The 24,005-nt window shown below is 36.6% G+C and overlaps 3 protein-coding genes across 5 annotated transcripts in view; 1 reads left to right on the top strand and 2 right to left on the bottom strand.

Annotated features, from left to right (window-relative positions):
- LOC119988481 (nuclear-pore anchor-like) overlaps positions 1-11,363 on the top strand; it is a 28,810-nt gene extending 17,447 nt beyond the window's left edge. For 2 of the 3 annotated variants that reach the window (XM_038833539.1, XM_038833537.1), the window contains 16 exons: positions 164-280; positions 1,342-1,434; positions 2,597-2,752; positions 2,832-2,885; positions 3,352-3,465; positions 3,753-3,830; positions 3,961-4,110; positions 4,182-4,253; positions 6,506-6,661; positions 7,990-8,043; positions 8,132-8,219; positions 8,301-8,374; positions 8,466-8,594; positions 8,781-8,885; positions 9,214-9,373; positions 9,448-11,363. In XM_038833539.1, coding sequence (XP_038689467.1) covers positions 164-280; positions 1,342-1,434; positions 2,597-2,752; positions 2,832-2,885; positions 3,352-3,465; positions 3,753-3,830; positions 3,961-4,110; positions 4,182-4,253; positions 6,506-6,661; positions 7,990-8,043; positions 8,132-8,219; positions 8,301-8,374; positions 8,466-8,594; positions 8,781-8,885; positions 9,214-9,373; positions 9,448-10,841 — 2,994 coding nt within the window. In that variant the 3' untranslated portion in view covers positions 10,842-11,363. The remainder of the gene's footprint in view (positions 1-163; positions 281-1,341; positions 1,435-2,596; positions 2,753-2,831; positions 2,886-3,351; positions 3,466-3,752; positions 3,831-3,960; positions 4,111-4,181; positions 4,254-6,505; positions 6,662-7,989; positions 8,044-8,131; positions 8,220-8,300; positions 8,375-8,465; positions 8,595-8,780; positions 8,886-9,213; positions 9,374-9,447) is intronic. The other variant, XM_038833536.1, reaches the window with a different exon arrangement.
- A 2,416-nt stretch (positions 11,364-13,779) lies between these two features.
- LOC119990048 (aspartic proteinase NANA, chloroplast-like) lies at positions 13,780-16,569 on the bottom strand. The gene is made up of 2 exons (XM_038835865.1): positions 15,714-16,569; positions 13,780-14,845 (listed from the first exon to the last, which is right to left on the bottom strand). Exons 1-2 carry the CDS (start codon positions 16,331-16,333, stop codon positions 14,020-14,022), a joined length of 1,446 nt encoding a protein of 481 aa, XP_038691793.1. The 5' UTR covers positions 16,334-16,569; the 3' UTR covers positions 13,780-14,019.
- Positions 16,570-21,031: 4,462 nt separating this feature from the next.
- On the bottom strand, positions 21,032-23,452 carry LOC119988571 (UPF0678 fatty acid-binding protein-like protein At1g79260). The gene is made up of 4 exons (XM_038833655.1): positions 23,154-23,452; positions 22,905-23,048; positions 22,759-22,827; positions 21,032-21,406 (listed from the first exon to the last, which is right to left on the bottom strand). Exons 1-4 carry the CDS (start codon positions 23,331-23,333, stop codon positions 21,287-21,289), a joined length of 513 nt encoding a protein of 170 aa, XP_038689583.1. The 5' UTR covers positions 23,334-23,452; the 3' UTR covers positions 21,032-21,286.
- Between the last annotated feature and the right edge of the window lie 553 nt (positions 23,453-24,005).

Genomic DNA, 24,005 nt, shown 5'->3' with positions numbered 1-24,005 from the left:
ACTTTTTGTTAGGGTTATAAGAACTACACTTTTGCAATTGTTAATTAGATCTAATGATCTATATCAGAAAAAAATTGTTAGAGAATGGTTGTTGCAGGTGTTCATTTCCATTTGTCTTAGTGTGAATATTTTGTTTGACTCAAAATATTGTTATTTTCTTCAGGTTGTTTTGCAATCTGAGACAATTCAGGAGTTGACCAAAACATCTCAATCTCTAGCTACCCTACAACAGGAAGCATCTGATTTGCGGAAATTGGTAGATGCGTACAAAAGTGAAAATGTATGGGTTATTCTTCCTGTTATGTTTTATCAGTGTTCGTAGTTGGTTTGTGTGAATTCGCTTTTATTATTTTACAGCATACACAGTCCTCTTCTTGGATCATGATCCTTTGCAATGTGAATATGTGGTTGAGGTGAACGGAGAGGGAATTTTGTTCTTTTTACCCCAACCACATGTTCAGGTATTTCATGTGCAATGACTGCACGCTGGATGACAATACCCTCCTCTCTCTCTCACACTGTGTGAGTGTTGTTGTTTTTTTCTCTTAAATGGCACTTGTGATTGCTGTAACTTGATTTAGCAGTGGTAAAAATCTGGCGGTAACATAAATGGAGGAGAGGGTTGTTTGAAAACACATTTATACTCCTTGTTTTAATTTCTAGGTTACACATCTTATTCTCAATGGCGTAATGTTTATGGCAGTTGACCTTTTGACAAATATGTTCAGCCATTGGTTTGGATAGTCTTTAGTCCCATCTAAAGGATAATCAGAGAGCTACATAGCTTAAACACCCAAACTCGATCCCAAAACTAGGGAGAAAAGCTAGATGCTGTACCAAGCTACTGAAAATATTTAATAAACTCCGTTTTGGAACAACCCTTTTAAAGTCATTTAGGGTGCCGTAGAAAGATTAAATCTAAAACTAATCTTGACCATCAATTAAAGTCAAAATAACAGACTAAATAAAGATACTTAAATACTAAACGATACTGCTTGATTAACCCTAAACCCTAAAATAACATAATAAAAGACCTCTAACAGTACCTATGATATCATTCTAGACTTTCCAGAAAATCTGAAAAATACGACAATACCCTTGTGAAAATCTATTTCTCGGGAAAACAGGTAGAACTTAACGGTTAGGATTTTATTAATTTATTTATTGTTTGTAATTTTCAAGGCTCGGGATCCGTCTTTGTGATATACTATTTTTTTGTTTATTCAATTTGAATTCACTTAATTTACTTGTAACAACTATGTTTCTTAAGTTGAATTTTCTCCCCTTTTTTTAGCTATAGTATGCTTATGATATGCTGATGTTTGTTCTTGACCTTTACAGATTGAACTAAAGGCTAATTGGGAAGCGGAGAAATTAATGTTCGAGAAATCAAAGAATGAAGCTAAGGAGAAATACGATGAACTCACTGAACAGGTCTGTATGCATGATATGTTGAGTATGGTGCTGTTCTTCTGGGCATCAATTTTTATTCTCCTTATGAAACTTATAATGTAATGAAATTTTGTTGTGAATGACCCTAATTTTGTTTTTAAAAAAATATCTGATCAATCAAGCTTTCCTTGCATTAATGTGACATTTTCTTCAATCCATCCAGTGCAGCAAGGTCAATTAGTAATTTTAATTTGTGTGTCTGTTGTTCTTTTGAGTACTTTAATACTAAAAGTTTTTGAAATTGGGAATTTGTCATTGAGATGAGTTCTTTGTTAATAAATGGGAATATTAATATGCTCTATCAGTAGCCAGGGACTTGATTGTCATTACTTTCAATTAATTCTATGATGTTGCCGACATTTGTTTCGGCAATAGAATATAAAATTTTTTAGTGACTATTTATTTTTAGCCTTGATCAGATCAAATATTTGGTGTGATATATCTAGGCTTATATTTCTGTGATTGTTACATACTTCCATTTCTGCAAAATGTAGTCACTTATCCATTGGAAAGAGTCAGTCTTGTGTGGCTTCCAATGCTCATTGCAACTTTTGTAACTTCTTATTTATGTGAAAATGATAACTTATGTTCATAAACTTATTTTTGTCTTCAATGCTGCACCTTCTCCATTTTTGAACCTTCCTGATGGTAAAATGAACTTCATGGGTCTTTGCATTGGTCCTTAGTGGGAGGCGTGTTATAAACTTATGTTGATTGTTCGACGTACTATATTCCAGTTCAAGCATTTCTTAATTCTTTGTTTTTGTTGTCAAAACTATTTCTTATTGTTTTGCTGCACAATACTGTCAGCAGTCCCCTTAACATTCTTGATGGCTAAAAACATTTTATTTTCTTCAATTCATATTTAAAATTTGTTCAATCAATTACTGTAGTGCTTGGAGTTATTTTAGATAAGGCTAAATTAATGGTTCCTGACCAAACATGATTTTGTTTCTTGCGGACTTGTGTGGGGTATATTTTTCTTCCAGGACTATTGTCTCCTTCAGTTTGGTACCCTTTTCTTCTAGCATCTAGGATATCTTTTTATACCTATACTGCTAGGTATATTGGTATGCTGTAAGTTATTTTGTAAATTCGACATTATATTTGATCCTCTTGTTCATACATATATTTTCATTTACAGAATAAAATACTTCACCGCCAACTTCATTTGCGCATTTCATTGGTTGAGAAAGACCGAAATTCTACGGGGTTTTCTTCTGAGAGTACTTCTCAAGGTTCATTGGAGGATGATGGTTTACAAAATGTTATTAGTTTTATCCGGAGGGGGAAGGAAATCGTATGTATGCTTAACCTACTGTAGTTACATGTTTCTCTGTATCATTTAATTGGTGTTCCTGATGCTTGAAGTTTTACAGGCAGAGACAGAGGTCTCTCTGTTGAAACAGGAAAGGCTTCGTTTGCAGACACAAGTATGTTATTTCCAGTTTTGCTTCATTATTCCCTTTTGTTAAAATTGTTTAGAAATTTATTGTGCAACTTCAGGTAAATAAGTGTAAAGAAAGAACAAAAGAGATTTTGAACGATTGGTTGATGATAATGCTAATTAATGGCTTTGTGGCAGAACAGTGCGAAGTGTTTCATACGAAGATGGGTGGCAACCCGTGCTTCGTTATTTCTTATACTTTGCACCTTCTCGCAGAAAAAATAAAAATAAAGCCACCGATAAAAGACCGATGACATATGGAATAGTGTGGACCTACTCCCCTGCCAACACTCTCTTAACTCCTTCCATAACCTCATTTCTCGCTTCTAATAATCGTAATTATTTCTTTTATCAAGTAGTGGTTGGTAATGGAATTTACAACTATTAGTTTTAATTACAAATTCTAGGGCTGATGTTTTGACACCGTATAACCTTATTCAATTGCCATGTAGCTTGAGAGTGCTCTTAAGGCTGTGGAAAATGCCCAAGCATCACTTAATGCCGAGCGTGCAAATTCTAGAGCGTTGTTGTTAACAAAGGAAGAGATAAAATCCTTGCAACTTCAGGTGGTACTTCCATTTCTTATCTTAAGTGATCATTAGGTATAAATGCTGGGGATACTGATCCTAAACCCTTTACATTTTTTTTCCTGCTCTCTTCTAGTCCATGGTATTATTAATCCTTTTATGGTATTGTAAACTTTCAGTGTTTGAACATTTTTCCTAGAGTCATTCTTCGCATCCCTTCTAGTCTTTGAACTCTTTCATCTCTCTACTTTTTTTTCTTTTTTTTTTTTGTTTTAACTTCTCAGTTTTGCTCCTGATGGTTGATTTAAAATGGATATTTTACCCAGGTTAGAGAAATGAACTTGCTTCGAGAAAGCAACATGCAGCTCAGAGAGGAGAATAAATATAATTTTGAGGAATGCCAGGTACTGCCACAGATGAAACTTGCAATTTATTCTTCTTTTATTTTTATTTTTTTTTGGATTGAACAATTTGCTATGTTCTTGATATAGCGGTCGATGATGTTTGGATTATTTTACTCTGTTTTGATGTCAGAAATTGCGTGAAGTAGCTCAAAAGGCTAAGGTTGATTATGAGAATGTCGAGTCTCTTTTGAGAGAGAAACAGATTGAGGTTGATGCATGCAAGAAAGAAATTGACATGCTTAAAATGGAGAAAGACCATCTAGAGAAGAGAGTTTGTGAGGTATTACATGTTTGAACAGCTTCTGATTTTACGTTCCTTGTTCAGCATTCTAACTCTTTTGTCTTGTGAAGCTGCTTGAGACATGCAAAAATGTTGACGTGGTTGAATATGAGCAAATGAAGGATGATGTTCGACGGATGCAGGTATGCTTAGCTTTTATAGACTGCTAGCTTAGTTGTTTCTTACTTTGTTTCGGTACGGTTTAAATAACATATTTCAGCTTGCTACTTCGTTGTTAGACGTAGACACAAGTGAGTGATGTATCCTTCAGCAGCCAGGCACAAATCTGGTGTAGTGTTCAACTAATCTGAATGTTGTTGCATAGCGTGTTTGATTGCATGGATAGCATAATAGATTGATAAAAGATGGATAGGAAATGGATTGGACTGGAGGTGGAAATGGATTTCTACCATGGTAGTGAAAACGTAAAATCGAATCGGAATCAGAGAAGGGGTGTAAAATTGGAATCATAAAATCGAATCTTAAAATCGTAGAAGCATGATAATACCAAGACATGTCACATAAATTACATAATGCGATAACAATTAGATAATATCATACATGTTCAAAGTTCTAACAACCAAACATACAAAAGAGTAAACATAAGTCAATACTCATGAATCAGAACACATGAGAGAGTAACAAAATAAAAAACCAGAACAGCAGAGAACAAGAATAGCAGAGTGAGTATAAATTTTCTACTATGCTATTCATTGTTTGGTACTTCATGGATTAAGGATGGATTTTACAAAAATTTTAATAGGGTCCAATCCATTGTTTGGTACCACATGGATTAAAATGGATTGGAAGTTGTGGACAAAAAATACTCGTGCCTACTTTAAAAAATTATGTATATATTAAGCGTAAGGAAAAATGCGGCTTGTAAATGTCAGCCTTATAAACGTAAAGATACCACTTTTAATATCCATACTTTACGTATTTTGCATGGATAACTACACCATCCAAATGTGTGCCTGTAAGACTAATTATGAATAGGTTATGCTATCCATGGTATGCTAAATGCTGGAAAAAGTCACGCGACTGGATATGCTTTTGTTGTTTGTCTCGTATACATGCAATCAAGCATGCCTATGAATAAGTCAAACCTTAGAAGTTCAAAGGAAGTTTTATCACCCAGATGGAGTAATGGATAAGGATGTATTTTTAGAATCACTGTAGATTTTCGGTGATAGTTGAAACATTGATCTCTTAACTGACATGGAGTAATATGTTTTGACTCTGTGGTTTGTTGACACATATAATCCTCTAAGATTTTTATGGCATTCAATCAAAAGATTATAAGTTGCCACAGCTCTTTATTGTTTGCAAAATGATCTGTAAGCTTACACTTCCAAGAAACCATAAAATGAAAACATGGCAGTTGTTGAATTAAAAGAACCAGATGATAAAACTGAGTTGTTCATAGAATGTTGACTTAACTAGTTGCGCTAGATTGGATGGATAGCTCTCTAAAGTGTGGATTGGCTATAGCAACTCCACCATTTATCTATGAACTTGTCATGGTTCACTGATTAACCAGTGAGTCTGTAGGTAAGATCTTCCTTTAGTTTGAAATTTTAGTTGAGTAGCTTGTTCTTAGCATTTAAAGCGATGACAGAGTGCGTAAAATCTGTATATTTTAGCCTTTACGGCTATGAATTGCAGATATCAAATAGCTGTCTTTTAATGATGGTAGCATTCAGAGAGGATAATATTTTCTAATATTTTTCCTTATATTGCACTGAATATGTATATAAAGTATGTACCATTTATGAATTATTACTAAACTATGTTGTCCATTCCTTTTTTTCTTGCATATTGTACAGTTTCTATGAATTATGGCATTTGAACTTTTAGTATATTACGCTGTCCTTTCTATTAGAAATGGTCGTGCCCACACTAGGCTGTAGAATCTGTCTTCGAACCTATTGGAGTGTGATATGAGGGAGTCTCATGGCTTTCCTATGACTTTCAAGACCTTTGAGAACATTTTTTCATGTTGAATTATGTATTGAATCTTATATAGCACCATAGTTTTGGTGATTTATAATGTCCTTAAAAGCCAAAAGACAAAGGTCCCACAGACAAACACTAGTTTATTGCTTTTATCGTTTTGCTTTATCTATGTTATTGTTCTCGAAAGTGTCAAGGTTTTCTAAAAATGGCATGGAAATACACTTTTACTCTCCAACAATTACTGCAACCTATTAATTTCCTTGAATTGTTTTTTTTTCTCCTGCACTATATTATTAAACGAAATACAAATGTTGAATTAATTTCCATATTTGAGAGAAGCGAGATGGAAATGTATTGGGGGTGTGATTTTCATCCTAGTATTAGTGTTGTAGTAGCATGATTAATGGAGTGTTTAATCTCATTCTCTCTTTCCCACCAGGAAAAATTGGAAGAAAAGGATGCCGAGATGGAGGAACTTAAGAGCCTGATTTCGAAATATCATGATACAGTAACAAATTCGGAGCAAGCCCTTGAGAAAAGCAAGTTGGAACTGAATGAGAGGGAAAAAAGGATAAATGAAATTTTACTGGCAGAGGTAGACCTGCGTAACCTCTTTTAAGATTGACATGATGTTGTCACTGCTTTTTATATTTTTGTTTTTTTTCTTCATCTTTGGGTTTTCTCGTTCATTGTTTTCAAAGTTCTGCTGTGTATGAAGGGAAAAAAAAAGTCCATACATTATCTTGAAATGTCGGTCCGAGTAAAAATGTGTGGCTTAAATTATGAATAAACTCCAAAGAAAAATAAGAACTGATAACGGCACCTTCTTCCTCGCTTCCACATCTACTGAAAGCGAATCTTAGTAGGATATGAGATTGTCCGTTGAGAGTAACATTTTGCTAGGAATCTACCTTTCGATTGTTCGTGTAGGGGACTACTTTGGGTGACTTTCCGTAGAAATGCTCATCTCACTTGCGCATAAATGGAACTAAAGAACAAAATCTTTTGCAGACAAATTCTTAGCTCTAGGCTGTCAGGATATGTGCGTCTCATTCGTAGTGGAATTTTGTTGGGAACCTGCAGTTCCGCTATTGCAGGATGATAGAGTCGCGCCCATACACGCTCAGCACCCAAGGCCCAACCGACACCCACCCATATGGGCCAGCTGTACCCAAGGCCTCCCAACCCATACTAGAAAACCTTGGGTACTAAGGGAGGCCCATACCTCCCCCTATAAACATCACCTTAGCTCCCACATCTTCCGATGTGGGACAATCCTACCAATACCCTCCCCTTCAAGACCAACGCCCACATTGGTCGAGCACCATGGCCGGGCCCTCCGCAGGGCCCTTGCCCCCATGGGTCGAGCACCATGGGCGGGCACTCCGCAGGTTCGGCCCCAAGTTGAAGGCACAACAAGATCGTATGCTCCGATACCATTGATAAGAACCCCTCCATACCAGTGTTTCATGGGCAAGGGCCCTGCGGAGGAGTCGGCCATGATGCTCGACCAACGTGGGCGTTGGTCTCAAAGGGGGCGGTATTGATAAGTACCACATCGGAAGATGTGGGCATGAGGATGCAATTTATAAGTGACCAAGTGGCCTTCACATTGTACCAAGGGTTTTCTAAAGGGGATTGGGCCCAAGGTATTTGGCTTGGGGGCCTGTTGGGCCTCTGGGAACAGCCCAGCCCATGCGTGGGTGGGGGTTGGGCCCTTGATATAATGTGTTGGAAGGCTGGTTCTTATCACAGGAACTTCTTTGGGTGACTTTCCAGTGATTGTTCTATATGGACTTTCTTTTAATAGGTCTCCATGACATTCTTTGGTGTTACCAGTGGGTCGTGACCTTAGCCAGTGACAGAAAGGGTATTCATCCTAAAATATCTTAATCTACAATATGATTATCATTTTACATGCAGGCTAGTCTGAGATCTGAAGTGGAGAAGCAAAGGAAGCTGATAGGTCAGCTTAAGGTTCGGATTATTTATATTTAATTCAAAAGTTTGCATTGTACCATAATTTTCATTGAGCATTGTGACAAACATTTGATGCATGGTGTAGAGGAGATTTGATACTTCAACAAAGGAGAAAGAGGAACTGAGCAAACAAAATCTAGTGCTTTCCAAGCAGATGGAGGACTCAAAACAAGGTAAGAACTCCTTTAAGTGTAACTTATTCTCATTATCTGGCTATCATGTGCTTCATTTTATGCCGCAACTACATGTTATAGGTAAAAGGTCCACAGGAAATGTTAGTGGTGAACAAGTGATGAAGGAAAAGGAGGAGAAAGACACTAGAATACAGGTTCATCAAAATGATACTGTCTTTTGTTGTGCCCTACTGTTTTTCTTACTTCAGTTTTACCAATCTTTATTTTGATACTTTGTCAACATAGATTCTCGAGAGAACTCTGGAAAGGCAACGTGAGGAGTTGAGGAAGGAGAAGGAGGATCATCAGACGGAGAAAGTTAAGCGTCAGAATTGTGAGAAGTCTATTGTAGAATCAATTAAAAAATCTGATCAGGTACACTTCATGGGATCCTCATATGCTGTCAGCTCATGTTCCATTCTGTTATTTCAGCTGGTCATTTGATATAATATGTTTTTTTATGCCTGCTTGGTGTATAGAATGGAAAGTTTATTGTACATCTATTGTGGCTAAGAACTTAATGAATCTCCCATGATTAATGCTTCCGTTTGCCAATATTAGGGAAAGGAAAAGTTCACTAGTGAATTTGAAAAGCATAAGCAGGCTCTGAAGCGCCTTTCTGATGAACTAGAAAAGATTAAGCAAGCTGAAAGCAAGATGCCAGAGGTAAGTTTTTGTACTGTTAATTTCTTTTCTTCATTATTCTTGGCTAAGGTTTATTTAACTTGGTTGCTTTGTATGGTTCGTGGTTCGACTTCAGATGCAACCTATCAACTGCAGTGTATTTTTCATCATTTTGTTGAATGCAATTTAGGTTCCCCCCCCCCCCCCCCCCCTTTTATGGCTGCAAAATTTTTCAATTGAGAAAGGTTAAAAGCGTTAGTTGTTTTTTTTTTTTTGTCTACTACTAATGATTTCTTTTTCCATGACTACTTTGTTTCTCTTATCCAACTAGAGTCTAATTTATATTTTTGTTGCACGAAACGTTTTGCAGGGTACATCAGTGGTTCAGTTTCTTTCTGGACCCATTTTGGATGATTTTGGTGCATCCTATGTCTCAGCAATAAATAATTTTGAAAAGGTTGCACAGGCAGTTTCTATTGACCTTGGAATCAGTCTTCCCGCTGATGCCTCAACTGTTGGAGATATCACAAGTAAGTAACTATGTCTTGTTTTCTGTAGTGGACTTTAACTAGCTTGTTTCTTTTTCTTATTTGACCCGAGCCAGATATTGCCCCTTCTACAGGTCAGACAGTTCCGGTCCAAGCTCCTTCCATCGTATCTGCTATAAATCCTGTGAAAATTCATTCACCATCGAAAGCAATGGAAGAAAAAGAGCGGAGATTTTCTTTGCCTAAAACGGTAAGTGAACCTCGTAAAACAGGGAGGAAGCTAGTACGGCCCCGGCTTGTTAAACCGGAAGAACCACAGGCTGATACAGAAATGTCTGAAACGGATGGAGCTAACAATGGGGGTAAGCTTGCTCCTCTGGATACTGAAGCTCTGGGAACTTCTTTATTGACTCAAGTAGCCGCACGCAAGCGCCAAACTTCGTCCATTTTCGAAATAAACGAGGAGCTGGACAGTCAAGGGGATACCAGCTCTGATCCAGGGGCACATGTGCTGAAGAAGGCCAGAAGTTCGGATTCCAAACAAGAGGATGCTGAAAGACAAGCTGTTGCTCCATCTGAGAATTTGGGATCTCTGCCAGCCGTGGAAGAATCACTTGATGCTGTCAGTGATTTGCCTTCTAGTTCTACTGTAAATGCGGTTGATACTGAGAATGAAGAGACTAATATTGCTGGAGAGGAGTTGAAAGAGTCGGAACAGTTGGATGGCTTGAATCAAGTTGAATTGCAGACTGAAGAGGGGATTGTATTAGAAGAGATACTGGATAAACCAAGAGAAACAGAGATGGTGATTGATGAGGCTTCAAAATATCAGGCTGAGGAAGACGTCCAGCAATCAATAATGGAATCTGAAAGTGATAGGGAAGAAGGAGAGCTATTGCCAGATGCTGCCGAAAATGAGGGTGCTACCGGTCCACCTGAAACTAGTGAAAACCAAGAAAATATGGAAGTTCAGGCTGATGCTGTTGCCACTCCTTCAGTTTCCCCAGCTAGGGTTGATGAGGAATCCCAAGCTGCTGTAGCAGTGGATTTGGGAGAGATTGGTTCTTCTGATTTTCTTAATGATGAGAAAAATGAAGGTGCAAAAAATGATGAAGGTGATGATACCGAAGAGAGCAATGAAGTTCCTGATAAATCAAATGATGGGGATGGCAAGATTACAGTGGCAAGTGATCAGAATGTTGAAGCTGGTTCGGCCACTGCAGAAAGTACATCGAGTGTTGTTATAGGAAGTGATGTTTCAAGACAAGGTACTTCTAGTGTAACTGTTGAAACAGAAGAGGTTAGGCAGGCATCTCCCGCAGGTAATCCCTCAACTGTTGTCAACATATTAGAGAGAGCTAAAGAGAAGGCTGCTCTAAGACAAGCTAGACCTGTTGTAGCCCCTCCTACAGTTAGCAGAGGTCGTGGAAGAGTTTTGCAACGTGGTAGGGTTCCTCGTGGACGTGGTGCACGTGGTGGACGTGGACAGTCTCCTGGTCAACAGAATTAAAAACTCTATATTATTAGAGTTACCATTTTACTAGCTGCGATTTGAGCTATTTTTTGTGACCTGAAACTCTGTATATGGTCTTACGCCAGGCTAGTAGTCCTCAATTCCTACATATGGACAGACCTTGAGTCTTGGAAAGAGAGTTTTGGTTTATTATGGTAAAATCATCAGCGATGGTAGAAATGATGAAAGTTGGTATATTGTTCTTTTTTGTGAAAGGCCTTGGTGAATTGAAAGTTTTCCAAGGTGGAGGACGGGAAACCCCTTGATTATCTGCAGTTGTTTTGCATTCATTTAGGTTGGTGTTCGATCATGTTTTCCAGAGATCTTTAGGAGTAAATTGGATAATTGAGAAATTTAGAAAGATGCAGTATATGTCATCATCTAATGGATGCTAGTCTGCTGCTACTCTACTGCTACATGTTGAATGTGGACATTTGCAGTTCCAGTTAAGATTAATCTAGAAAGGCAATAGATTGAAGTCCATGAGCATGCAGCTTTAAGCTTGTGGCAATTTTACTACCCCAATTTGAAGGAATACCATGCATGTAGAAATGGGACTTTGTCATTCTCATTTCAACCGGCATAGTTTGGTGTGTACCATCTTTCACCCACTAGGAGACTTTGAACAGGGAAAAGATATTTCAGATAGACAATAAAAAGAAGAATTTCGGAATGCCCAACGCCAAGCTACTCCAATCAATTGGGGTGCTTGGTATGCAGAATAATATGTCTTTTACCATGGTGATTGAATCCTTTCATTGTCTGCACTTTTTTTTATTTCCATCCAGCTTAGATCTGCAATCTATCCTAGACCCTAAACTCAAGTCCAGTCCTATCCTAGTTGCAGGTAGAAAGAAGCCATTAAACCACCCCCACCACCCCCCCCCCCCCCCCCCCCCCCAAAGTCCATCAGTGCATTGATTCTCCCTCTGCTCTCATTTTAAACTTTTTTGTTTCTTTTTTTGCTAGAAGAATAGATCTCAAAACCTGAATAATAGTGAATAATAATCATATTACAATTCAAGTTTGTTATCAATATTTGAAAATAAAACTATTTGGTATAATAATATCATGTTGATTTACACCTAGTTAGACTAATAATAAAGTTTCCAATGACTTACAACATCCACAATGGATGCTCTTTAAAGTGCTTGAAATCATACTTTCTTGATAAATTTAGTGTTATACGTCTGCAATGAGTGTTTCTTGGTTCATAAATAGTGAAGAGAGAAATGATGAAAAGGAAGAGAGAGAAGAGGGAGAAAAATGAGTATGGAGTATTGGCTCAGGTGTGTTCATTGTGGGTGTATTGGAATGTAACGTTAAATTGATAGTTGCACAAAAATTGATGTGTTTGGAGTGTGGATGCTCTTAAAAAGTTTTGTTTTTGGATTGGGTATATCCATATATATAACTTGTCTTCAAGCGTGCCTGATTGTGATCGGATAACTTTAATAAAGCATTGCTTGTCAACAAAAGAAAAGAAAAAACTTTAATAAAGTTGCAATCACATATCAATGTGTCCACAAATCATATAATTCCCCTTCCAATTTTCAAGTTTGCACGTAATGACTACTTGTATATATATATCTATATATATATTGCATTATCAGTGAAGGCTTGTTATTAGTAGTTCATACATATTTGAGAATCTAAACTATATATATGATTACATCACTCACTGTTGTGGAATCACTTGCTAGCTACCTAGTGTGTTCCTTGGAAGCATAATCTTCCTCACAATTGTATCTTATACGTTTTGTCATAGATATGAATAATGAGTTTAGTTTAGGTATTCTAGTTATTATACATAGCAGACAGAAGCAAAAGGAGTTAACAAGCAATGATTATGATGCCATTTAGGCTGCATGTGAATCTGAACTTTTATATATGTTTATGTTCGCCTCTTCTACGTCTGGGCAGGAGATCAGTCGATTCTCACACTTGGGGATAAGAATTTATGATATGATGAGTCTGTATATTTGAGCGTGCTAGGATTTGTTGTCAATCCAAAGAATTGATAGGGGATTGCGCACCAATTGATCTGTTACCTAAATGAGCTATGTACAATTTGCAAACACAAAACTGTTGGTTTGAGGATGTCTTCCTGAAAAAAACAACTTAAAATTTATTGAGTGTCACGCAAAAAAAACAAAAGATAGAAGACAAACACTGGAGTGAAAGTACTTCTATTGTAATGATGAACAAGCATACATCGCTGAAATATATTGGAGTTTTCATTGGGAATACATTACTGGAATGTATGGAAATATGTACCTTACAAGCTAAAACAACATAACTTCTGGAAAGTAGACTTCAGGTATGTTGTTGATGATTTCAGGTCGATGGTTGTCATCTCTGGTTGCTCCTGATGGGTGGTCATGGGAAAGTGGCTTCATTGTCAAAGTGCAAAAGGTAGTCAATTCCAATCTTCGGTTGGATGCGCAATAGCTGAAAACATGTATGAGAAAAACTAAGCATGTATGGGTCATCAACTTCCTCGATCTTCTGAACTGTTTTGATCTTATCCGGCTAAAATCTCGCCCATTTATTAATAGACTGTTATTAAATTGAAGAAAATGATTCTAACGATAAATCTCTGGATTTTAGCTCTTTCGAATAATGCACCTTTAGACACCCAAATTTCCAACAACACAATCATGGATTTCAGACCAAATTAATGTGTGATCACAATCCTTACAAAATGAACACACACTTAACATAAAATCTCCTTACTTTTACCACATGTCTCTGTGATGATTTGTTGAGAGTATCCAATGATGGACCCATATTGCCACGTGTCATGAAGTTATATTTGGTACAAACAGTTTATCAAATAGCATATGAGAGTCTTGTGCTTACCATATGCATTGCATTGATGTTCATAATCATAACATCTCACTGCATCTGAACATCCAAAACAAAAAATGAGTTAAATATAATTTTGATTTCTATTGTGATGTTAAAGCTGTTGTTGAAGATTTATAAGAAAGAACAATTGTAGTGATCTTTCAAGATCCACGGAACATATGAATACACATAAGAGAACTATAGAGGAGTGTAGAGTTACAAAGAATAACAAATTCAATCTGTCTGTTGTCCTGTATATTACATATATATATATAGAGAGAGAGACAGAGAGAGAGATGGAGAGATGGAGAAGATCAAGCAAAAGCTATTTGCAGGTGGAGGGAGCGAATCCAAGCGTGCCTCCGGCAAGGTCGAATTCCCACAAATAATTCTGCTGCATAATATTCCCAATGACAGAGTAACCAGGCCATTTTCCCATGACTATTCCCAGACATTTCACTCCATCAGCAACATCAATAACATAGCTCTTCACATGAGGCTGAAACCGAGCTCCATCCATGAAATGTATTACCAGTCTTGGTACAATTGAGTTCTTAAACCCTGTGGAATTAAAGCAGTGCTCCAATGGCACTCCATCTACTGTTACTTTCTCGAATGTCGACACCGATTTCTGCAATATGTCGATTACAGGCTGATAAGCCGGCTGCGCTAGGCTCGCTAGGCTTGTGCTTGACTCAATGATCATCCCTCCGCCCTGACTTGCATCCCAAGTCTTGATGGGAATATCCAACATTAAATTGCCAATGGAGATGCCTTTAACATTCAAGGCATAGAATGGAGGGATTAAACCAATCTCAAGCTTTGTTCGCCTTACGTTGCCCGATAATGGCGTTCGTCGACTCTGGTTGGAGTTGTTCCCGAAGGTGAGATAATTGAAGACATTCTTGTGGCTTAAGTGATCAACCAAGCAATAAGAAAATTTCCCTCCGAATTCGTCCATAGCTTCCCATACAAATGAATGTTCACTGTAGGCTAACCCCAATATACCATCAACATTCTCAAAACTCCCCTGGAAATTGTTATTGCACCCAACTAACACATTTTTCAGCTTTCTGATCCAACCATCTGCGCCGTGTACTGTCACCGTTTCTCTTGCAAATAGTCCGGTAGCGAACGACCCATCAACGAATCTAGTGCCAAAAACAAGAAGAAACAAGATCAGAAAATGAATCAAAGCATTTCAACATTGACATTCATCAAGTACTAATTTAGCAGATGAACACACAAAAATTAGGAGTTGTCAATTCTGGTTGGGTTGGCAATGGCATTAATGCTTGCAGACAGAGACCTTTAGGGTACATGTCTGTATAAAATGGGTACTAAAAATGTGGGTCATGTGAAGCTACACCTACTAACAATAACTGACATTTAAACCCAGTGATGGATGCAGGTAAAGAAGGCAGAATGCTTAAATGCATAAGGATTTAACAGCATCGCTATCTGATTATTAAGGAGCCCTCAACTATTTATAGCCATGACCAGCTACAACACCACTTACCATTTCTTCTTTTTTTAAATACCGTTGAGAAATATGTTTCTCATTTGAAATCGAATATTGAACACACATATGCCTAATCTAACTGATTGCCGACCGAACCACCTCTCGTTGCTACAGCACTTACCATTTCAATAGGACTTTAACCTTCCAAAGCTAAATAAGGTAACACGGGTTCAAAATTCAGCTCATCCATATTTTTAATTAATCTGTCTTTAACCTCAAAAACAAAGACTAAAGATTTTTCAGAAACAGACAATTGGGTTTAATTCCAGCTACTTTTTGGTCCTACTTTGTCTTTGCATTTTCAGTTTCTAATTAATCTAAGCAAATCTTGTACAAAAAGGCATGCCTTTTCCTATACAGAGCAAGAAAGATGTGCATTAGCATTAATGGGTTTTGCTTAATTTTTGAATTAGCAGGCATGATTAATCGAAATACCATCTGGGTTTGATTGAATTAATCTGATTAAGAAAGAAAGAGAGATGGGTGTATATAAGTACCTGTAATCGTAGTTGCAGGGAGTATGATTGGAAGGGCAGTAGGTGAGGGAGAAGAGATTCGAGAGGTCAACCTTGCAAGTCCTGGAAGAGCAAGGAATGGTTCTGAAAGAGGAAGAGAGATCAGAACGGAAAACATGGCGGCTCAGCCTCCTCTGGTGGCGGTTTGGGGGATTAAGAGTACAATTGTGATGAGCTCTGCATCTGTAAATGCAGTTCATCCATGTCAATTCAGTCCCTGTATCAGCAATCATCAAGAAATTCTGAGGAGGAGTACCCACTTTGAAGTTAACAAAGTACTCCCCTGCCCCATAATCCCTCCCTGCCCTCATTGGAAACTCAATGCCGCCGCCGCTTTTCTTCCATTCCTGTTCCTCTGTTTTCACAGTCAATCTTCGCTGGTGGGATCTCGCAATCATTTCATGGCGAATCTTGTCTCTGGTCACCAGTTCCTTGACGCGTTCCAATTGGGTTTCGGGTCTGGCATTGAGCAGAGGATGGTGCCTGTGTAACATCTCCATCTTCAATGTTGTCGCAGAAGCCATGGCATTTCGATTGACGTCGGTGACGACGACGGCGACCATCACCGACACCAAAAGGAAGGAAATCGAGCATGCCATCATCCAGTATTGAAAGGCCAATGATGAGGGAAGGAAAGAAGGAATGATATTGGGGGAAAAACAAATGCTATAAATGGACTAAATTTAGGTAGGGTGAGATGGTTTTACAGTTGGGGAGCTTCATTAAATTAGTTGTAAGAAAGTTACAAGTGACAGAGAGACACACAAAGAGAGAGAAGAAAAACAGAGATGTTGTGAGGCAGAAAGAGAAGGAAGTTGGTGTGTTGTTTCTGATTATCATCTTTGTCTGCTTTCATTGTCTATTTTATTATTGGGGTTTTGTTTTTTTGTTTGTTTGTGTGTATGATTGTATGTCTCTCTCTTTAATCATGTGATGATGATTATCAACTATTTAGTTATATCTTTGGATTTAGGGTCTACGGCTTTCGAGATCGGGAGTTTGAACTTCGAACTAACAAGTTCATATTTTTTTGTGAAATCCCTTTTCCGTGGGCTTGTCCTATTTTCGGATTCCTATCTGTATGGATTTCAACCCAATCTTACATTTTATCAACGTGGTACATGGTGTGGGCTCTTCTAACTACTCAAAGTTTACATCCAGATGCAGACACACATAATCGTGCCCCAATGACTCAAAAAGTTTCCATTAACCCTAGTATGAACTAATGTTGTGGCTATAGTGACACTGACTCAGTTCATTAAACTATTCTCCCAACTCACAAATCCATCCAACACTCTTATTCTCCTAACCCACAAGTCCACACATACCCACCCACTATTAATACCTCTTGTTTGTTGTCAGACAATTAGTATATCTGATGTCTCTATATCGTGTGCGTGCATAACTCTAGAAACCCTAAAAAGTGGTTGCGAATAAAAGTGTTTGCGATATTATTAATATGATAAATTAATATGTATTTAATTTCTTATTGATTTGGAGTATTATTATTGTGTTCTGTGTGTTTGTAGTCTATATTTGTGAATCGTGAACTCATAACATAAAGAACCCAAAAACTCACGATGGATTAATATATATATATATATATATATATATTTCTTATTACTTTGAAATATTATTAATGTGTTTGCCATCTATATTTGTGAATCGTGGATCCATGATATAAAGGAAAAAAAAATTATGTGGCGTTGTCCTCGAACCACCGCATCACTTTTGTGTCCCTAATGATCACAAATCATGAATTTGTCACTGTTTACGTCCACTCAGTTATCCGAAGGGCATATTAGGTTGAGTGGTTTGTCGATTAAAAAAAGGTGATGATGATTATGGTGCTATATAGTCATAGTAACCCGTAATCAACTCATATATAGCAGTAATATAATAAGATTAATGAAATTAATCAACAGAAATTAGGTAAGCAAACGTATTATTATATGATATATTTACAGGGACATTTCTTTGTTGATGTATGTGTAACGGTGCATTGCCAGCATAGCAGCACATCTAGCTTTCTGGGACCAATTCATGTCATTCTCTCATTTGAGGGATAATTAACACATCCATTATTGACTCTCATTCTGTCAAAAATGATGTAAAATACAATATTATCCACGGCAATTAGGTTAACTATTTATTTACCTTCTTAAATTTCAGATTGTGATATATTATTACAATAATCTGTACGGGATAAAGGCTCGGATGATAATGATAAATAAATAATTTATACTACTTTTCAGTTTAAATCGTTGTCTTGTTACGATCTATAATATCTCACATCGCAAATGAAGTGATTTAGTCATTCGAATTTTTTTTTTAGGTTTGAGTTTCAAAGTGTGATGATCCAGTAATTGACTAAGTCATGCGAGTTCGAAATATTTACGGAATTCGATAAATAAAATGAATAATATAAAATAAAAAATGGAAAAAAGAGAGGTCACTGTTTCAAAAGAATAATAAAAAATGAATGATTAAAGACAAAAAAAAAGAAAAGGAAAAAGGGCAAAAGAAAGAGGTGTTTTACAGAGATGCACGTAGGTTTGAAAGAAGAAAGTCACATGGCATGGACTTTTGATCTGACATGCATGTTTAGCTTAGCTGGCTTTGGAGAGGATATATCATACATGGGGTTTTCTTTGTTTTTTCCTTTTGACAATCAACATTCAAAATTCCCCCTAAAAAAAATCAAAATTCAATTAATTAACAAACCCTTGGTAGAATATATATATATATATATATACACACACACACACACTACTAAACTAAAAAGTCAAGAATGAAGAAAAAAGTTGGTGTTGGCACGTATATAGCTTAATTAGTTAAAATGCCAAGTAATTGATGGTACGCATATATATTTTGAATATTGGTCAAATAGCTTGAGTTTAGATCAATATCGAATACGAGTTTTCAATAATTTAAAGAGATTTTTGTGTGCACGGGCTGGACGACACAAGTTTAAGTTTATATCGAATGTTCAAAGTATAAGATTATATAATGTCATTCTTTGTTATTAAAAAAAAGTCTTAGAATTTTGTAATATATGAGTGTTTTTTTTTTTTTAAAACAGGGGTTGGGGGAGGGATAGGATTCGACCCCATAACCTAATGAGTGGGTGATTCCTTACATGTAATATGATTGCCGTTCAACTAATGACACACTTGCGTAATATATGAGTTTAGTGTAATATATGAGTTTAGTGTGTATTGTACGTTTAGAAAAGAGATTCATGGTCATCCTAATCAAAATTCAATTATTCCTGCATGTGAGTGTCTGCATCGATCGATCTAGACTTTTATTCTTGCACTGCAAGCTTTAATATGTCCAATCACTCAAAGGATTTAAAGACATTTTCCCATGACCAATCCAAATATTGTAGAATTTAGATCGAGAAAATTAAAGACAAATAATTGAGTTTCTATAAATAATTATATTTTAGTTTTAAGAATGGAACACTTAAGTTAAAACTAAAGTCATTCCATATAGATTTGGTCTTAAATTCCTAAGCTCATTCCATATAGATATTTGTTTATTCTCAGCCATTTTTCAGTAAATAACCCTAAAAAAATCGATGACGCTGTCCCCGAATCTCCGTCAATCTCGCTTTGCCACTAACCAAGCCCTCCCTCAATTCATTTTCTAAATTCACCAATGGTTACAAATTCCAATGACCTTCAATTTCTTCCGATTCTTGTTGACTTGACTTGCATATATATATATATACACACACACACACATTATGTTGAACAGGCTGTCCATGTTAGAATTCAACTCAATCAACCCAACAACCACATGCCTGAATACCAGGGAGATCTTTTATGTATATTACCATGATTTCACCGATGACCAAACCAAAAGGAATATATATACATACACACATATATATATATTAGATCTCAGTTGAGGAAGCAATCATTGTCAACCTATAAGAAGATCGATCAACTCAAATTATATGAAGTGTAGAAAGTTATAAATTATGTAATAACAGCTAATATCAAGAATTAATGTTGTGGTGTGGTGTTAGGTTCTTCCTTCTTGCACAAATCATGCCGTGTTATATGCAATGAAGAGAATATATATATATATATATATATATATATGTGGTTTGTTCTAATTCTAATGTGTTCGTGTTCGAAAAAGGTAGATTTCTTTTATTTTTTTCCGTTAATTGTTTATTAATCCACCCACCACTAGATTAAGATTAATATTCATATGAATGAAGAGAATTAAACACTATTGACATCTTACAATAGTGGAAAAAAAATCACCAACTACAATATTCCGTGCTTATCGAAATTTTTTTCTTCTTCTACAGATAGAAAAGTTATTAGCGAATTAAGATCGACATTGGTATCCAATGCGGTAATTGTGATGCTAATTAAGATCGACATTAGTGAAACAGTTTCTAACCTAGTTGTGATGTTTTCAACCAATTGTGATGCTAACAATTTTTTTGAACATTTGTACGTTATTTTTTAGAGAAACATTTGTACGTTATTAAGTTATGCATTGTTCAAATATGTAATTTGTAAAATATAGTTGTCATAAATAAAATAAAATAATATTCATTCAAGTGTTTAAGTGGATGTCTCTATAAAATTTTATTAATATTTTTTTTCAATAAATATAACAATAATTGCTTTACATTTTAGAAAATTAAAAACAAATAAGTGGACTAGTCAGGCCCGCTAGGCCAGGCACACTAGGCCCAACCCTTGGACACATAGCATACTGGGCCCGGTTTTTTTTGAGTTTCTCGCGGGCTGGACTGGTCCGCTTTACATAAAGTCAGTGTATATATTCACGTATTCAACTGTGACATTCATCATATTGACATATTATTATCTCCAGGATTGTTAATGGAAAACAGTTTGTGAGATTCATGCTATGATATTGGGAAACATTCAGAAATATACTTCCGCTCAAAAATAATTGCTTGTAGGCTCCGTTTGATACGATAGTGGGACCCACACTAAGTTTTTTTTTTTTTTAAAAAAATAATAAAAGAACTTAGCATTTATTTGTGGGCACCATGTCAATTTTGGGAAAAAAAACAAAGAATTGAAAAGGCGGATCCACCTTCAGAAGCTCGGAAATAGAGCCACCTGTTTATTCCATGGTAGGATAATTGTAGTTGTCCATAATGAGGTATTATAATTTTTTTTTTAAATACCGTTGAGAAATATTTTTTATATTGAAATCCAACAAACCTCGGCCAATTACCAACCGAGTCACCTCTCGTTTTGGTACAGTTGTTTTGCTCCATCATTAAACAAAGCAGAATATTCTGGATGTAAGCAACATATATTTCAATCACATTGATTTCAAGTAAATACTACGAATTCTTCAAACTACAGATCACAATGGAGTAACAGAGAGATGATGGTGGAAACAAAGAAAGGCATGGTAGAACCATATACATCTTTGGATTGGAACTGAAATCCATGCATTGTGGTTCTCAGTGATAATGCCGCAAGAAACATTAAAAATAAGCGGGTCATATAATATGATCACGATCTCCTTTCACCATCTTGAAGATACCATCAGAGCTTCTTCAGTACAGCTTTCAGATGTGGTTCAAGGGCAGTAATATTGGTTGCCATTTGAACCACATATGTCAACTCGCCGTTAACCAACTCAAAGATTCGAGTGATCTCCTTCACCTGCTCAAGCAAGGAGAATGATGAAACAGTCAACCGACAACACTAAAAACATAAATGTGAAGTGAATTAATAAGCAAAATAGGTAACTTCCTATTTCTTTTTGGATGATACATGGTCTACGTAAAATTTTCGTCATCTTACTCTTCCCGTTGCTTCCAACAAGACAAACATTAATTCTTCCAAACGACAATCGAACAAATGACCTACTCAAGTGTCACAATGACTAGGATGGATACATAGTATCCAGAAACTAACAGTTAGTTCTGTGAATTATCGTAAGTTCCGAGTAACTCAAGTTTCTTCCATGAACCACATATTGCAAACACAAAATAACTCTGGTAGGTATTCTAGCCACATAGTGAGTGCTTCTGTCGTAAAGACTGCAATCACGACCATGCTATAGATACTTCTCCCCCACAGTGAGTGCTTCTAGTGTAAGGACTTTGAAATTGAAATGACGAGGTTATGGTTATGGATACTTGTCTACCAAAAGATGTGGCTCACATTTAAAGTTCTTGGATTTTATTTTTGTTGAGTTATCTTAGCATTAGATTTTAACTACTGCTCTCGATAAGACAGGAATTACAGTTCTAAACCTCCCTACACGTATCCGTTTCCCGGATAAGTCTACTTGATGATTTAACAATGATGAATTCATACATAATATATTAAAGAAAACTTCAGGATAACTGTTCCACCTATTAACAATGATAAACAAAATGAAACAAAATGAACTGTGGTCTGCAAACACAATTCTCCAGCATCCAGAAAATAATAGAAACCATCAAGATGGCCCCATTCTAACATGAAGCAAAATTTTCAGCAGGATGAGTAATACTTTACCACTCAACACAAGAAATGCTTGCTCATTATAGCATGTCATTTCAAGTTTTCGCTCTGCTAGATTCCAAGTCAAATTGGTGCCTTTAATTCAAATTCTTAAGTGCTTATAAAATCAAGAATCTAATGCAATGAGCTTCAAATTATAAGCCAAATGGACAACGAATTGTTGACACAATAAGAAAATCTTCTTCAAGTGGTCAAGGTCCTCCACACCCTGCCCTAAGGATAGGGATTCAAACCCCACTTCCATTTACCAATCAGAAGACAAAAAAAAAAGAAAGAAAATCTTAAGGCCAAAAGAAATAACCTTTCAGGGAGTTCGCTTTTCGTTTTGGGGAATAATTTTACCAACTTGCAAGAATAATTGGTGGTGTAAACTAATCCCCAGAAGTAGAACACAACAGCTGTTTAAACAGAGTGCCCCTTGTACAGCAAAACCCAAATTGGCCAGCCATTCATTTGCAAGGAATCCACAAGTAAAAAAGTATAGAATGAGCAGATTTATTTACCTTAGAAGCATTCCCCACAAGCTCACTCTGAAGCTTTATCACGTTATCTTCCGCACTGAATGTCCCTTTCTGGACCCAAGAAACAAGAAGGAAAATTGGATGACGAAATTAATTGGGGATAAAAGAGAATGTGTCATGGGAGAGACCTGAAGTTCAAGAAGGCCGGTGCTCTGAGCTATTACAACTTGGAGAGTACCATCGACAGGATTGGGTCGCCAGAAGCCGCTCTCGGCATGCATGGGCTGGCCGGAGCTGGGATTCCAAGTCTTTTGAGTATAAGCAATCACAGGCTTCTCTCCCAAACAGAAAACCCACAAAAAAAGAACCGATTTTGATAAAGATAATGATCGAACCAGTAATCAAATATGAATTGAAAGTAAAAGTGGGATGAGTACCTTGGCTGGAGAATGCGAGAAATGGAGCTCTTCGGCATAGGTAAAGGAATTGATGGTAGGATACTTACCTTGTCCTTCCCCTCTCCATGTCCCCAGCAGAAACGATAGCGGTTGAACCGCCGGATGCACTGCTGCGTGCGGTGGCGGTGGTGGGGTACTGAAGCCACCAACGCCGTTCATTTCTGTTCTTAGGCAGTACTTTCTTCCACCAGGACGACGTTTCTTGATTTAGCTCTGATTTAATCTTTTTTTTAATTGATTTGGCAATTTGTGTCCCTCTTTTTCACCGTTCCAACCCAAACTCATTATTGTCGTTACGGGTACACTTGAATCACCCGTTGAGTGGGAAGAATGATATATCATCTTGATCAAATTAAAATCCCCTCTTCAATTAAAAAAAATCATTATCGTTACGGTGCGTCCATAAAACTCATATGCTACATTGGAATAAAAGCAAAAAATGATGAATTCAACAAACCATGAAAGGTAATAAACTACTAAACTTCTTGTTATTATAAGGTCATTTTGATTTATTCAATACAAACAAACTTTGTTAAATTTAGGCTCAACCCATCTCTATTAAAGTACCTTTATCCTAGAAAAAAAAACAAAGTACCACGTACATTTGTAACCGGTGATTTACGATTCAGTCAAGTATTGGAATCTATGGTTCATTAAGCTCAAAAATAAAATATTTGCTAGAAACCTAGATAAGTCAAAAATAGGGTTGAACCAATTTTATTTCTATTTCCATATAAACGTAATTTTTTAATTAAAATTAACCTTTTAGTTTTTAGACATTCAAGTAGAAAAATCTAAACATTAACCATCAAATTTTGTAATTTTTATTTA

This window comes from Tripterygium wilfordii, chromosome 21 (assembly GCF_013401445.1).
Source record: "Tripterygium wilfordii isolate XIE 37 chromosome 21, ASM1340144v1, whole genome shotgun sequence".
Taxonomy (NCBI): domain Eukaryota; kingdom Viridiplantae; phylum Streptophyta; class Magnoliopsida; order Celastrales; family Celastraceae; genus Tripterygium; species Tripterygium wilfordii.
The sequence above is the reverse complement of the archived record's forward strand: the minus strand, read 5'-3'. Positions and strand labels throughout refer to the sequence as shown.

Bases quoted from the DNA above. Each gene is read 5' to 3' on its own strand.
- LOC119990048 (XM_038835865.1), bottom strand. From the start codon at position 16,333: ATGATGGCATGCTCGATTTCCTTCCTTTTGGTGTCGGTGATGGTCGCC. The intron at 14,846-15,713 runs GTACTTATATAC...TTTTGGCACTAG, and splicing joins CCCTGCAACTACGATTACAG to ATTCGTTGATGGGTCGTTCG.
- LOC119988571 (XM_038833655.1), bottom strand. From the start codon at position 23,333: ATGAACGGCGTTGGTGGCTTCAGTACCCCACCACCGCCACCGCACGCA. The intron at 22,828-22,904 runs GTCTCTCCCATG...TCTTGGGTCCAG, and splicing joins CCGGCCTTCTTGAACTTCAG to AAAGGGACATTCAGTGCGGA. The intron at 21,407-22,758 runs GTAAATAAATCT...TTGCTTGAGCAG, and splicing joins TTGTGGGGAATGCTTCTAAG to GTGAAGGAGATCACTCGAAT.